We start from the raw sequence: 15,804 nt of genomic DNA on the forward strand, positions 1-15,804 counted from the left end.
GTTTAATTTATATTTTTCTTGTGACCACTGTTTATCTGATGCTTTGTGCCAGTGATGTTGCTGCAAATAAGTTTTTCATTGCACCTGTAGGTACATGCACTTGTGCAGATGGCAATAAACTCCATTTTGACTTATTTTCAATAATTCCGCAGAGATTGGATATTCTGACTGACTTAATTAATGATGCATAAAATTGACTTGGTTGGTATTTTCACCAATTACAACTGCATACATTGCATGGCTCTGGGTTCCAGCGTTGAACGGGAAACCAAGACGGATTTGCTGCTTTAGCAATTGGAGAATCAGGTGTTGCCTTCTGCTGCCATCTCGTGGCTACACAGCAAACATTATACACTGTAAAAAACTGAGCTCAGGAAAGGACTTAGTCAGAAGACACAGACAAAACGCTGGAGGAACTCAGCAAGTCAGGCAACACCCATGGAAAGGAATAAACCGTCAAAGTTTCAGGCCAGGACCCTTCATCAGGACTGAAAAAGAGATTCCCAAATCCCTTGTGTTTGACCTGGAGGCCCAGGACATAGTTATTCTCAAGCTGTGATGAGTTGGTGGTTATGTGCCCACATTGAAGGCCTGATTTTCTTTTCCTCGAGGGGGTGTTTTCAGTAAAGCTACAAACTTTGGTGAGATTTAGAGGACTAACAGAAGGAGATTCCAGTGTGAGTTCTGGAACTGTTTTCTCCAGCAGTAGCAATAGTTTATGGAAAAACGCACCAAACTCAGTTAAAAGAGCAATTCAGTTGGCTGCAGCAGAGTCTAACAAAGGCATTACATGAATGCACTCAAGGCAGTAAGAAAGATCACTGATGGTTCTCTACAATACACCCAAGTTCACTGTGCACAGTGGCACCGGAAGGTATAGTGACAACCTTGGGTGTGTTGGATGTTCGTGCAAATGTTGTATTTCACTGTATGTTTCAATGTGCATGTGATAAGTACATCTGAATCTTGAACAGGATGCTGAATTCGGTTACTATCAGCAACAGAACCTCCACATGTCACTTTCCACCACAGGATCTAACTGGGCCAGGATACACTAAGTGCCATGTTTTCCTTCTGCAGATTATTTTTTAAAAATCAGATTAGCTTTGTTTGTCACATGCATTGAAACATAAAAACAGAGAAATGTGTCATTTTGCATCAGCAACCAGTACAGTCAAGGATGTGCTGAGGACGGGCTGCAAGTGCTGCCAAGCTTCCAGCACTAACATGGCACACTGTCGGGTTTCGGTGGGACTCAAGTGCAGACCAATGAATACTTTTTCACCAGGATTTATTAGGGAGCACAAAGGCAACAGTCTTTCAAAAACAGAAGGCAGGCACGAATCCGAAATGGCAGGCAGAGGTCTTACCAGGAAAGGCAGTCAGGCGAGGGCAGACAATCTAGAGCGCACAGGCAAAAATCAGGTCCAGGAACGGACAAAATCCAAAACACAGAATCAGGCAAAATCGGTTGGCAGAAGTTGCAATGACAGGCTAGAACAACACAGGTCAGAACTGGGACGAACTAGCAGAAAATGCTCTCTCTCTCTCTGTATCTTGTTTTACGGCGGTTGACATCCAGCTTAATGGTGCATTACCGCCACCCTCTGCTCCAGAACGTGCACTAGACATACATTCTAAATCCCTTCACCCAATCTCTCACACACACACACACCCTACACTTCACCCTCCCATCTTTGACCATCCTAGTATCCTATTCCTGTTTATTCGTCATATTCTATAAAAAAACCCTGTACCCCTTAAAAACGCTAAAAATACCCAGACTTGTGCTCTCTCACCCATGCCCAGCAACCCTTTTAATGTGAATTCCTGCACCTCCAACTCCCTTAATTTATTTCTCATCATCTCTCTCTGTATCCCATACTTCCTGCAACACAAAACTACATGTTCTACTGACTCCTCTTCCTGACATTCCTCACACAATCCTGTCTGGTGTTTCCCTATCATTTTCAATGTTGTGTTTAATGCACAGTGCCCCAGCCTTAACCTAGTCAACACAGTTTCCTCTCTTCTGTTTCCATTACCTACCCTAGTAACTGCAACACTCTTTTGTATTTGATATAAATGCCTCCCTTTCCCCTCCCTGTCCCATCTTTCTTGCCACATTCGGTTGACTTTTTCCCCAGATTACACACTTAACCTCTGCTTTACTGATACTAATGTGCATTTCCACATTTTCTTTCTTTAACGCCCTCTTTGCCAACTCATCCACCTTCTCATTCCCCTTCACCCCTACATGTGCTGGAACCCATAGAAATTTTACCTGATCTCCCTGATTTGCAATTCTTGTAACTAACTGAAGGACTTCATAAAGTACATCTTGCCGACTGTTTGTGTGAAAAGACCTTAAACTTGCTAGAACTGAGGATGAATCTGAACATATCAATGTTTTGGCTTGTCTGGCTTTCTGCACCCATTGCAACGCAACCAACACTGCCAGCATCTCCACTGTAAACACCCCTAACTTATTAGATGTTCTTCTGCTGATTCCAATTTCTTTTGCTGGTATTACCACCCCAAACCCTGTCACTCCTGTTTCAGGTTCCTTCGCACCATCCGTATAAATGTGAGTATAATCACTATACTTTTCCATCACATGACAGTTAAATGCATTTACCAAATCTGTTTTATATCTTTCTTTCCTTTTTACCTCTAACAAATGCCAGTCTATGTCAGGCCATACAAGCTTCCATGGAGCTACAACCGGATAAACTACTGAAGGACTTATCCTCAGATCAAATACTCCACATTCTTTCGTGATATCATTTCCTACCCGACTAAGGGTATCCCTCTGAAACCTCCCATTTTCCCAGCACTCCTGCAACACTCCTTTAGTAGGGTGAGAATCATTGTGCCCCTGCAAGTTAGCCCAATAGTTTGCCATCAGTTGCATCCTTCTTAGTTCCAAAGGCATTATTCCCATTTCTACCTGTAGGCCTGACACTGGTGACGTTTTAAATGCCCCGCTGCACACTCTCAAGGCCTGAGCCTGAATCACATCCAGTTTCCTTATAAGAGACCTAGCTGCTGATCCATATACTATATTTCCATAATCCAATATAGATCTTACTAAAGCCACATACATTCTCTTCAAAGCTGAACAACTTGCTCCCCATTCCCTACCAGTCAAACATCTCATCACATTTATTACTTTTTTACATTTCTCCTCAACTTTCCTGATATGCTCTGCCCATGTTAATCTTGAATCAAATATAACTCCCAGAAATTTAAATGATGCAACCCTTTCTAATTCAACCCCATACATCCTTAACTTCTTCCCTACCTCAACCCTTTTCCTGGTAAAAAAATACAGTTTGAGTTTTGTCTACTGAAAATCTACATCCCCAATCATAACCCCACTCCACCACTTCATCAATTGCTTCTTGTAGTTTCCTGATTATATGGTCCATGTTCCTGCCTCTTTTCCACAAGGCCCCATCATCCGCAAACAGTGACCTACCTATATCCACTGGTACCTTTGTGAAGACATCATTGATCATAATGATGAAAAGTAACGGGCTAATCACACTACCTTGAGGTGTGCCATTTTCCACTATGTACTGTTTTGATAATTCTGATCCAATCCGAACTTGAATTTTTCTACCAAACAAAAAATCTTTAATCCAATTAAAAACTCTCCCACCAACCCCCATCTTGTGCAGTTTAATTAATAATCCTTCCTTCCACATCATATCACAGGCTTTTTCAATGTCAAAGAACACTGCCACTACTGACTCTCTATTTGCCTGGGCCTTCCTTATTTCAGTCTCTAACATAATCAGAGTCCATGGAATTCCTTCCCTTTCTAAAACCACTCTGATAACTTGCCAGCATTCCCCTTTTCTCAAGCTCATATGATAACCTTTCTGTATCATCCTTTCCATTATCTTACATATACTTGATGTTAATGCAATTGGTCTGTAGCTAATGGGTTTTGACAGATCCTTGCCAGGCTTCCTTATTGGAATTACTACTGCTTCTTTCCATGCACTTGGTAATCTTCCCTCCTCCCACACTCTGTTATAAAAATGCAGCAACTTCAAGAGCGCTCCTTCTCCTAGATTTTTTAGCATCACAGAGCATATCAGATCTTTCCCTGGGGAGGTTGGTCTCGCTCTCTTTATTGCTCTGACCATTTCTGCTAATGTAAATGGATCATCAATTATATCATCTGTTCCTTCCCTCTTGCTTAACACACCTGGGTGTTGGCTCATTATTCTTTCGCTTCTTCTTCTCCCTTCAGACAAATTTTCTGAACTGTGTATCAGTACAAATGACTTGGCCATGACCTCAGCCTTATCCCTACTGGAGACTGCAGTTTCCTCCTCAGATATCATTACTGGATATTCCCATTCCCTTCTATCTCCTCCCGTCCTCTTAATCATGCCCCATATCTCTCCCACAGGTGTTGTTCTTCCTACCTTGTCGCAAAAACTCCTCCAACTTGCCCTTTTAGCTTGACGTATAGTGCTTCTCACCACTGCCTGTGCTTTCTTATATTGAACCAAATGCTGCATATTATGGGTTCTCTTAACTAGCCTGAATGCTCTATTTCTGTTTTTTACAGCTTGACAAGATTCCTCTGTCCACCATGGTACCAGTTTTCTATTCATCCTATTTTTACTCCTAGGTATAGATCCTTCTGCTGTCATGATAATTGCTGAAGTCACCTGACTGTTTAATTCATCTACATTTCCAGAAATATCAATCTTTGTCAACCCTTCTTCACTCAACTTCTGGAACTTACCCCAATCAGCTTTTTCAAACACCCACTTTAGGGTTCTGCCACCTGGTCTTACTTCAACTCTTTCACCCACTGAACACAAAACTGGGTAGTGATCACTGCCTACTGTTGAAGCAGTCCAAACTCCCCAGTTACTAATGCCAGCCAAGGTATTAGACACTAACGTAATATCTAACACTGACTCAGTTCCTGTTGTTATATCTATCCTTGTGCCGCTACCATCATTCATACACACCAAATCCCTTTCTTCCATCAAATCTTCAATTACCTTTCCATTTGGATCTGTAATCTGATGCCCCCATATTGTGCTATGAGCATTGAAATCTGCACACCACACTACTTTATGTCTGTTTTGTCCTTGTATCTTTAATAGGCTGTCCAAATCCAACCTTTTATATGGATTGTAGTAGTTAATTATAACCACTCCCTCCCCTCTCTCCCACACTTCCAGCACTATGTATTCCTGATCATCTCCTTTTTCCAGTACCCTATATGGTATACCCTGCTTGATTAACATAGCACAACCCCCTCCTCCCCCTAGATTTCTATCTTTCCTTATCATTGTATACCCATATACCACAAAGTCTAAAGTTGGTTTTAACCAAGTTTCCTGAATACACACTACATTCATTTTTACAACCATTTCTTTAATAAAGTGCTTGAATTCCTGGCTATTGGCCAGTAAGCTCCTTGCATTCCATTGTAAAAGAATCACCATAATTAGTATTAACCAACACATGACACTTCCTGGCTTGACTGATTACTGAGGTTCTCCCTCACTTCCTCCCATGTCAGTCCTACTAACCCTAAATGGTTTACTGCTGCTTTTACCACCAGCTGAATTTTGTCACTTTTTGACTTTACCTCAGCCGTACTATCAATCACTCCTGCAATGAATGTTACTAGAGCCTTTTTGTCTACATAAATCCTGTCATTTGTTCTTTGTTGCATCTCTCATATCCCTATTGCTCCCTGTTCATTAGGAGCATTATTCTGTTCTCTTGACATTCTTACAGCTTCTGCATAAGTGATCTTTCTTTTCACTCTTATTTCTTGAATTTTAATCTCCCGTCTGACAACCTCACACCCACTATACGCAACATTATGAGCTCCTCCACAATTGCAGCATTTTGGTTGAACTCCTGTTCCACACTTTCCATATTCATGATCACCCCCACATCTAGCACATCTCCTCTGCATTTTACAGTTTTTAGCCACGTGTCCAAACCTTTGACAATTATAGCACCTCAGTGGCTTTGGCACATACACCCTTACTGGGTAACTCATGAAACCCAGGAACACCTTCCTTGGCACTCTTTCTTCTTCAAATTCAATCAATACTGATTCACTTTCCTTTTTCACTCCCTCCTTTGTTGTTTTCAGTCTTTGAACATTCATTACTTTCCCTCCTTTGATATTCCTCTTTATCTCCTCCATATTTATACTCATTGGTATCCCCGTGATCACTCCTTTACAACCACTGTTTTGTGCTCCCACCCTCCCTGTGTATTCCACCTTGCATTTTCCTATCTCTTTTAGCTTGAGTGCTTTCTCAAGTCATTCCTCATTCGCACATCTTACCAATAAGTTGCCATCATTAAGGACTTTTGCAAATACTATTTCCCCTACCTTATTTGTCAGAGTTGTTGTTAGCACAAACGGACTAATTTTCTTCATATGTCCCTGAGCCTTCTCATTAAACCTAATTATGACAACACCTCTTCTCTGAGCTTGTTCATCTTCCTCACTTTCAGAGCTTTCTCCACTATCATTTCTTATTCTTTTATTCCCTTTGTCTTGGTTTTTATTCATCCAACCCCTCACTACCTCCTCATTCCCTTTATTTCTCCCTTCACAATAATCCACCTCTCCCCAGCTGCCTACCTCTAGTCCCAAGTCTCTATCCCTCTCCTTCTCCACTTTCTTTCCCTCAACCCCGCCTCTTATCTTGTCCACCATTACCGGACCCACACAACCCCCTCCCAGCAATTTCCGTTCCTTCCCCACTCTCTTTCCCTCAACAGGTTCCAAACCACATTCACACATCAAGCAAAACACAGCCAGCTTCCAGTCGAGCCAACTCAGCCGGCCTCCCTAGCAGAGAATGCTAGTCAAGGCGGGGTTTAAATGGATGGGGTAATGAGTGAAAATTAGAAGCAGGTGGGTGCAAATGAGGAGACAAGCAGGTAATTGGAGGAAGTCCAAAAAGGGAAAGGGGCTGGGCCAGAACCCACATAGCCAGGTGAAAGAAAACAGAAATTAAAAACTGTCGTGATCCCGAGCTACCAGCAGAGGCCCTTCGACCCAGTGTTCAGGCCGGATCCTTAACACATACCCACAACTCACTAATCCCTACCCATGCATCCTTGGGTAATGAGAGGCAACCAGGGCACCAGTAGGAAACCCACACAGTCATAAGGAGAATATGTACAATCTCCTTACAGACAGCAGCAGGAACTGAACTCTCGTGGCTGAGGCTGTAGAGCGTTATGCTAACTGCTATGCTGCTGTGAAATACCAGATGTAAAATCACAGAATTAAAAATAAATCTTAATCCATTTTCCCCACAAGCTTGTCTCGCAGATAGCAACCCTCACCATAAACAATAGACATATTCTGGATAAGGATCAACATCTCAACAGATGTTCCACTTTTCTGGCTGATATGTGTGTATTAAACACGATTAATCTATTTGCTGTGTAGGGACACTTACCACAAATCCGATCTGAACTCCCTGCTTCTTACGGTCGGGTTTGCTCCCTGCTTGCTCGTAGATGCACATCAGGTAGTTGTTCGGGACTTCACCAGTTCCCTCTCCCACAGCACCCAACTCACCGTCCACATCCGCACTCAACAAGGGATTAATATGTGACAATCATCAAGGACAAATTAGTAGCTACCCAAATAATTATATACCTGCCACTCCATCAGCGCGTTTAGCCCACAAGATAAATTAAAGTGATCTGGTTTTGGTCATTTGTTTCGGACAGTGTCTGCATCAGAATCCACTGTGCCAGGGGAGTGGGGGGCAGGTGGAGGGAGATGGACTGGAGAGCACATCTCCATGTGAAATGCAGAGGAGGTACGTTTCAATCAAAAGATCTGGAATCAAGATGTGGAATTAAGCAAAAATATAAGATCAGCCAAGACTCCTTGGCAAAGGAAATTTGGAGTATCCCGTCATGATTCATATATTGCCATTCTAGGAGCTCGGATGGAGGCTTAGCAGTGGGTCATGTGGAAAAAGTTAACCGTGGAGAAATGCTTATGCTAGTACTCTGGAACCTCTGCAGAAGAGATTCAAGGGATTTGAAATCAGGAAAGAGGCACTAAAGATCATCTCTAATTTTAAGGTAGGGAAGTACGGATGGGGATGTCAGTGTTAAGTTTTTTTTTTAAACAGAGGCTGCTGGGTGCAGGAGCGCACTGCCAGGGGTGATGGTAGAAGGAGATACATTAGAGACATTCAAGAGACTTAGACAGACAGATAGATAGTCGAAATTGAAGGGTTATATGGGAGGGAGGGGTTAGATTGTTGGTTGGCACTCTATTGTGGGCCGAAGGGCCTGTTCTGTTGTGTATTGTTCTGATTTATGTTCTTTCTAATTGAATAATCTTACTTTACTTCAGGGGTTCCCAACCTTTTTTTTGCCATGGACCAAAACCATTAAGCAAGGGGTTCGTAGACTATAGGTTGGGAACCCCTGCTTCACATGAACATGGGTATCAATGGCAAGACTGGAGTTTACTCCCCACACCTGATCTCCCTCGAAACTGAGTAGTTGGACCCTCGTCTTGAACCCCTCTTGACGGGCCACCGTAGAGATTGGTCAGGAGTCAACCACTGCAGTGTTAAAGAGGCATTTGGGTTGGTGCTTGGAGTGGAAGGTTATGGACTGAACACAGGCAACCTAGCAGGGAAGATGCTGTGGTTGGCATTGATCAGATGGGCCGAAGGGCCTGTTTCCCAGCTGTATGACTCAATAACACAATGTTGTGAGATTGGAGTCATAGTGTTACTTATGGTTGTCATAGCCGGGGAATAAGCTCCTACTACCTATTAAACGCTCTCAATGGCGTGCACCTCAAATAGATCCTGATAACCAAGTCCAGCTCCTGGCCTTCACATGTGGCTTAGCTACCAAGCCCAGCAGAGCTGTTTCTACTGACAGGAGAAGGGGCACGGTCAGGTTCCTGGTGCCTTAAAACCAATCGCTTCGGGCAGATGGGGTTTGTCAGCTATGGTTGGCAGCTCATCCAGGAAAATGGAAACTGACTTCCAACCTCCTCACCATGACTGCTGTATCCACCATGGGGAAGTCTTAGGGAGGAAACCCCCAAGGAAAAATCCGTTATCGGTCTCTGCCAGTCCTTTGTATACATCAGCTGCATGGAGAAGGCAACAGCTTGCTCTCCATATCGTACTGTCCTGGCTTGCGTATCACGTAACAGCTAGGACGTACATCGATTGTCGACCGCGACCTCCTGAGGGCCTCGGATGGAATTATAAGCAGAGCAGACTAGCCTAGGATGGAGGATATTCCTCATTTTTTTTGGAAACATGCCATTTTCATGGTCAGTTTCACTGATACAATTTTTTTCTTTCTTTCTAAAACTAATACAAATTATCAATGCGATTGATTAGAGTTTGGCCTTTCTGGATTATTCGATTAGTTCTCTTCCAGGAGAACATGGCCCCATGGTGCCAGCCCCACCAAATTACTACTTGGCTGCATCAATTCTAACCACTCATTCAACCCAACAACTGCATACTTGATAAATACAATTCTTAAATACCAGAATCAATCAATTTTTTCTTCTTTCTTGTTTCTTTCTCCTGCCTCAAACGTTCTCAATTTCACTCCAGTTCTGATGATCTGAAACTCTGGAAAGTTGTATCATTTTTTAATGCATGTATTTCTAAATGACAATAAACGAGGACTGAGTGTTCTCATAACCTAATCTAATCTAAGGCTGGGTGGGACTACAACTGGAGGTCAGGGGTTAAGAGTGAAAGGTGAAGAGTTTAAGGGGAACATGAAGGGAAATGTCTTCACTCAGAAGGTCATCAGAGTGTGGAATGAGCTGCCAGTGCAAGTGTTGCAAGCGAGCGCTATTTCAACATTAGGAGAAGTTTGGATAGGTACATGGATGGTAGCGATATCGATGGATATGCTCTGGTGCAGGTAGATGGGAATAGACAGTTTAAATGGTTTCAGCATGGCCTGTTTCCGTGCTGTACATCTCTATGACTCTGGTTTTCCTTCTGTTGACGCTGTCCAACCTGAATTCTTCCAACCGGGAACGTGAGCAAAGAAATGGCAAATGCAATTTAACATAACTAATATAAAGTGTTGCTTTTTCTGGGGTGATGTTAAACCAGGATTGGTTAGTCACAGTGAAAGACGGGGCCCTGGGGAGAGTTGTAGACCAGAGAGATCAAGAGAGTGAAAGGTCATAGTTCCCTGGAGGTGATAACAGGTAGACAAGGTGGTGAACCACATTGTTTAGGGTCAATAAAACCTTTGTTGGACCACACTTGGGAGTTTTGTGTTCACATCAAGTCGCTTATTATTGAAAGTATGTGGAAGCTTTTGAAGGGGTGAAAAGGAGACTTACCCGGATGCTGCCTGGATTAGAGAGCATATTTTACCTGGAAAGGTTGAGCGAGCTAGGGATTTTCTCTCTGGTGTGAGGTGTACAAGAGGACGAGAAGTGTACATGATAAGAGGCATAGATCAAGTGGATAGCCAGAGACTTTCTCCAGGGTAAAAATAGCTGATACAAAGGGGCATAATTTTAAGGTGATTGGAGGAAAATATGGAGGGGGGGGGGATGTAAGAAGTTTCTTTATTTAACTCAGTGGTGAGAGTGTGGAACACACTGCTATGGGTGGTGGTAGAGGCAGATACTTTAGGGGCATTTAGGAAACTTTAGAGGCACATGGATAATAGAACAGTGGAGAGCTAGGTGGGAGGGAAGGGTTAAATTGATCTTAGAATGGGTTAAAAGGTCAGCACAACATTGTGGGCTACAGAGCCTGTACTGTGATGTAATGCAATATTCTATGTTCTATGTACGTACATGGCATGTTTTCATCTTCGGACGGGGAACTGTGTACAAGAGTCTGCACGTCATGTTGGTGAGACCACACTCGGTTGTATTGTGTACAGTTCTAATTGTATTACCACGCGACAGATGTGATCAAGCCAGACAGGACGCAGAAAAGATTCACAAGGATGTTGCCAGGACTGGACGGCTTGAATTGCAAGGGAAGGCAAGATAAACTGTGTCCGTTTTCCCCAGGAAAACAGGGGATGGATGCGGACCTTAACGTGGAGGTTGGTAGGTTCTTGGTTAGTCAGGGTCTCAAAGGGATGAAGGCAAGTGAACAGGGATGAGGGGAAAAATTAGCCATGGTCAAGTGGTGGAGCAGACACAATGGTCTGAATGGCCAAACTCAGCTCCTATATCTTATGGCTTTATAGAGACGTAAAAAACACAAGAGTCATAAACGAGGTGAATGGTCATAGTCCTTCATTGATTATTGTTAGTATTCTATTATAGATTTGAGTATGCTCGCAAGAAAACTTACTTTGAACTTGCCCCCAGATCCCTAAGAAGGGGGAATCTAAAACTAGAGGAGATCGGATTTAAGGTGAGATGGGAAAAATTTAAAGGGGACCAGAGGGGTAAGTTTTCCCTCACAAGGGATGGTGTTGTTTATGGAATGAGCTGGTAGAGGAAATGGTGGAGGCTGATTTAATTCTAATATTTCAAAGAGATTTGGAGAGGTACACAGATAGGAAGGGATTGGAGGGACATGGGTCAAACGGGACTGGGTCAGGTAGGCACGTTGCCCATCGTAGATGAGTTAAGCCGAAAAGCCTGTTTCTCTGCTGTACATCTCCTGAGGTCACTTACTGATTTGATGTTAGACTCCTGCACCCTTATTACTTAGCTTTTACGTTCAAACTCCTAAGCTAGAAATTCCCGTGCCAGGTCAGTCCAAACAGCCCATAATCAAGAGAAAACCAGCAAAGCACGCAGCTGGCGGGGGTGAAAGGATATCTTCTCCGATGAGTGTAGACTTGGTGTAGAGAGCAGTCAGCTTGCGAGTGAAAAGGCTGCCTTTGTTCTCGCCAACAGCTTTAAGAGCGGCAGTCTCGGTCTGTTTCACAACTCCAACCTGTAAGATACAGAGCCATCAGATAACACGTTGTGTATATTACCTTTACCACAACGTAGCACCAGCCCCTCATCTACCACCCCTGTCAAGGCACTGTAAACGCCGTAAAACACTTTTTATAATGTGGGGTACATCTTAAATATATACTGGTGTTCATGTATTTATGCACATTTTATTCCAAACCCATATTTTAACCTCAAAATTATTTTTATATAATTCTGGAAAGCACTACAAGGCTATTAAAACAAAAAGTCACACCAACTTAAAAGATTCCTGCCCTAGGCAGTTAATCTGATCAATCATTCTAGTGTGCCCCACACTCCCCCCCCCATCTATTACCCCCTGTCACTGCACCGTACACATTTCAAACCACTCTTTATAATGCTGTTCACATTGTGAATACATGCTGGGATTTATGCACATTTTATTCCATATCTGTACTAATAACATTAGTTTAATATAATTCTTTATCATTGTTGTATGTTGCTTTTTGTTGCATGTCACAGCCTGACCAACACACCACAATAAATCCCTAATACATGTAAAAGTATTTGGCCAATAAAGCTGTTCCTTGATCACAATGCATTTCTTACACCAAGTCTTGCAGTGTAGCTGAGTATCGAGGGCAAACTATAATGACCATAGAACCATAGAACCATAGAAACTACAGCACAGAAACAGGCCCTTTGGCCCTTCTTGGCTGTGCCGAACCATTTTCTGCCTAGTCCCACTGACCTGCACACGGACCATATCCCTCCATACACCTCCCATGCATGTATCTGTCCAATTTATTCTTAAATGTTAACAAAGAACCCGCATTTACCACCTCGTCTGGCAGCTCATTCCACACTCCCACCACTCTCTGTGTGAAGAAGTCCCCGCTAATGTTCCCTTTAAACTTTTCCCCCCTCACCCTAAACCCATGTCGTCTGGTTTTTTTCTCCCCTTGCCTCAGTGGAAAAAGCCTGCTTGCATTTACTCTATCTATACCCATCATAATTTTATATACCTCTATCAAATCTCCCCTCATTCTTCTACGCTCCGGGGAATAAAGTCCTAACCTATTCAACCTTTCTCTGTAACTGAGTTTCTCAAGTCCCGGCAACATCCTTGTAAACCTTCTCTGCACTCTTTCAACCTTATTTATATCCTTCCTGTAATTTGGTGACCAAAACTGAACACAATACTCCAGATTCGGCCTCACCAATGCCTTATACAACCTCATCATAACATTCCAGCTCTTATACTCAATACTTTGATTAATAAAGGCCAATGTACCAAAAGCTCTCTGTGTGACCCTATCTACCTGTGACGCCACTTTTAGGGAATTTTGTATCTGTATTCCCAGATCCCTCTGTTCCACTGCACTCCTCAGTGCCTTACCATTAACCCTGTATGTTCTACATTGGTTTGTCCTTCCAACGTGCAATACCTCACACTTTTCAGTATTAAACTCCATCTGCCATTTTTTAGCCCATTTTTCCAGCTGGTCCAAGTCCCTCTGCAGGCTCTGAAAACCTTCCTCACTGTCTACTACACCTCCAATCTTTGTATCATCAGCAAACTTGCTGATCCAATTTACCACATCATCATCCAGATCATTGATATAGATGACAAATAACAATGGACCCAGCACTGATCCCTGTGGCACACCACTAGTCACAGGCCTCCACTCACAGAAGCAATTCTCTACCACCACTCTCTGGCTTCTTCCATCGAGTCAATGTCTAATCCAATTTACCACCTCTCCATGTATACCTAGCGACTAAATTTTCCTAACTAACCTCCCATGCGGGACCTTGTCAAAGGCCTTACTGAAGTCCATGTAGACAATATCCACTGCCTTCCCTTCATCCACCTTCCTGGTAACCTCCTCGAAAAACTCCAACAGATTGGTCAAACATGACCTACCATGCACAAAGCCATGTTGACTCTCCCTAATAAGCCCGTCGATCACATCTGAAACATCGGAACCCTGGAATATTAAGCTGACGAACATGAATGCAGTGGATTTTGGTCAATTGGTCCATCAGCTAATCAGGGCAACACACACAAAACACTGGAGGAACTCTGAAGGCCAGGCAGCATCTATGGAAAAGAGTAAACAGTCTACGTTTCGGGTCAAGACCCTGCAGCGGGACCCTCCAGCATTTTGTGCGTGTTGCTTGGATTTCCAGCATCAGCAGATTTTCTCTTGCTTGTGGTTAATCGGGACAGCTACTTATTTGGGACAACTCTTAAAGAACAAGCACTAATCAAGAAAATATCTGGGATTCCCATCGCTTATTCAGGACCGGAGACCGCTGTCGAACAGTTTCTAACTTGCGTCAGTCACGTGCACTTATGTGGCCATTGGACACTACACTGTGCTTCGAGCAGACAGTTTTTAAAAGGCATCAGTTATTTGTGCTTGTGTTCAAAAAGCAGTGATTTTTGCTCACTGCAGTTTCAGGCATTCAAGCTTGGGGATGCTAGAAACAGCCAGAAGTGAAAATGAAATGATTTCACTGCTTCAACAAGTTAGGAACTGCAAAGAATTTGAAGGTAGCGACAATCATCTTGAATATCAAGCAGTAGTAAATCAAGGCAACTGGTTTTACCACTCATCCGAGAGGCTATTTCAGTTCTGATCCATGGTGGGCAGTTTTCCACCTTATAAACTCTGAGGCTCCATCCACACTAGACCGGATAATTTTGAAAACGCCGGTTTCGAGTAAAAACGACAGGCATCCACACCAAGCCTTTTTCAAAATATTTCTGTCCACATTGGAAAGGATATTTGGGCAAATCTCCTCCGACTGGGCATGCGCAGGACACACAGAAAACAAGCGAAGAGGAAACGGTATGCTTGGTGCAAGTTTGTCCAGTTACAGACTAGAAAAACTTCAAAGGAATTGCTGTTGGCTCTCACGCAGGAGGACTTAAAACTAAAAAACAACATACACTGGAGCATATGGAGGCAACCAACAGGGAGTTCACAGACAGTATGAGCCGGCTGAAGATGAACATTGAAAAACTGACTAACTCTGTTGCATTAATAAAGCACCTTGATAGATATATAAAACATGTCTGCATCAGTGTTTTCTTGTATTTCCATACGACTTTACGTTAGGCTGTTACACATCTATTGTCAGAGAAGTACTTGCATAAATAGGTAAACCACCTTCATACAAGCAAGGACAGAAAACAGGGCAAAGTGAGTATACTTATTTATTCAGTAAGCTATAGGTCAAAGTATTTGGTGAGTACATTTCTATCTCTTCTGGCTTCAGTCTCGTTGTCGTCTGTTCTGAAATTGTTAGGTGGTTGCGTTCAAGAAAACAACGAAATGCCGCGCTGCGGCTCTCTGTTCCGGCACGTCATGACAGCATTTTTAAATAGTCAAAAAAGCTCACTTTATAATTTAACTTTCACGCCGTTCACACGGACTGTGCATTATAACAGCCATACGGTGGTGCTTGCGCAGTACCAAGCAGAAACAGAAAAAGCATTGTTGTTGTGGTGTTGTCTTGACACCGTTTTCAGATATCTCCGTTTACCCCGTCCACACTGCAACACCAAACAATCGTTTTCAAATTTACACACGCTGGAGAGTGTTTTAGAAAAGCGCCATTTCAATGTGGACAGAGGGTCAAAACGAAGAGAAAAAGCTTCGTTTTCAAAATTATCCAGCGTCGTGTGGACGTAGCCTGAGTTGTTTAAAGGTATAGCAATCACATCAGGGTCATTAAGAGTCGTTGAGGTATTGAGAGGGTCATTTGTCTTATCCTTGAATGAACGAAGGTGAGAACTGTTGTGGCGACGCCGGGGTAGAGATGTTAGGACTACATTATAATTAGCTGATGGATGG

General features: G+C 43.0%; 1 protein-coding gene across 1 annotated transcript in view; it reads right to left on the reverse strand.

Annotated features, from left to right (window-relative positions):
- The window catches only part of msh3 (mutS homolog 3 (E. coli)), a 266,392-nt gene that overhangs the window by 224,012 nt on the left and 26,576 nt on the right, over nt 1-15,804 (reverse strand). The window contains exons 6-7 of the mRNA XM_063068557.1: nt 11,833-11,954; nt 7,479-7,629 (exon numbers count right to left, since the gene is read on the reverse strand). Of these exons, the coding sequence (XP_062924627.1) occupies nt 7,479-7,629; nt 11,833-11,954 (273 nt within the window). The remainder of the gene's footprint in view (nt 1-7,478; nt 7,630-11,832; nt 11,955-15,804) is intronic.

The sequence above is a fragment of the Mobula hypostoma genome, chromosome 16 (genome assembly GCF_963921235.1).
Source record: "Mobula hypostoma chromosome 16, sMobHyp1.1, whole genome shotgun sequence".
NCBI lineage: Eukaryota > Metazoa > Chordata > Chondrichthyes > Myliobatiformes > Myliobatidae > Mobula > Mobula hypostoma.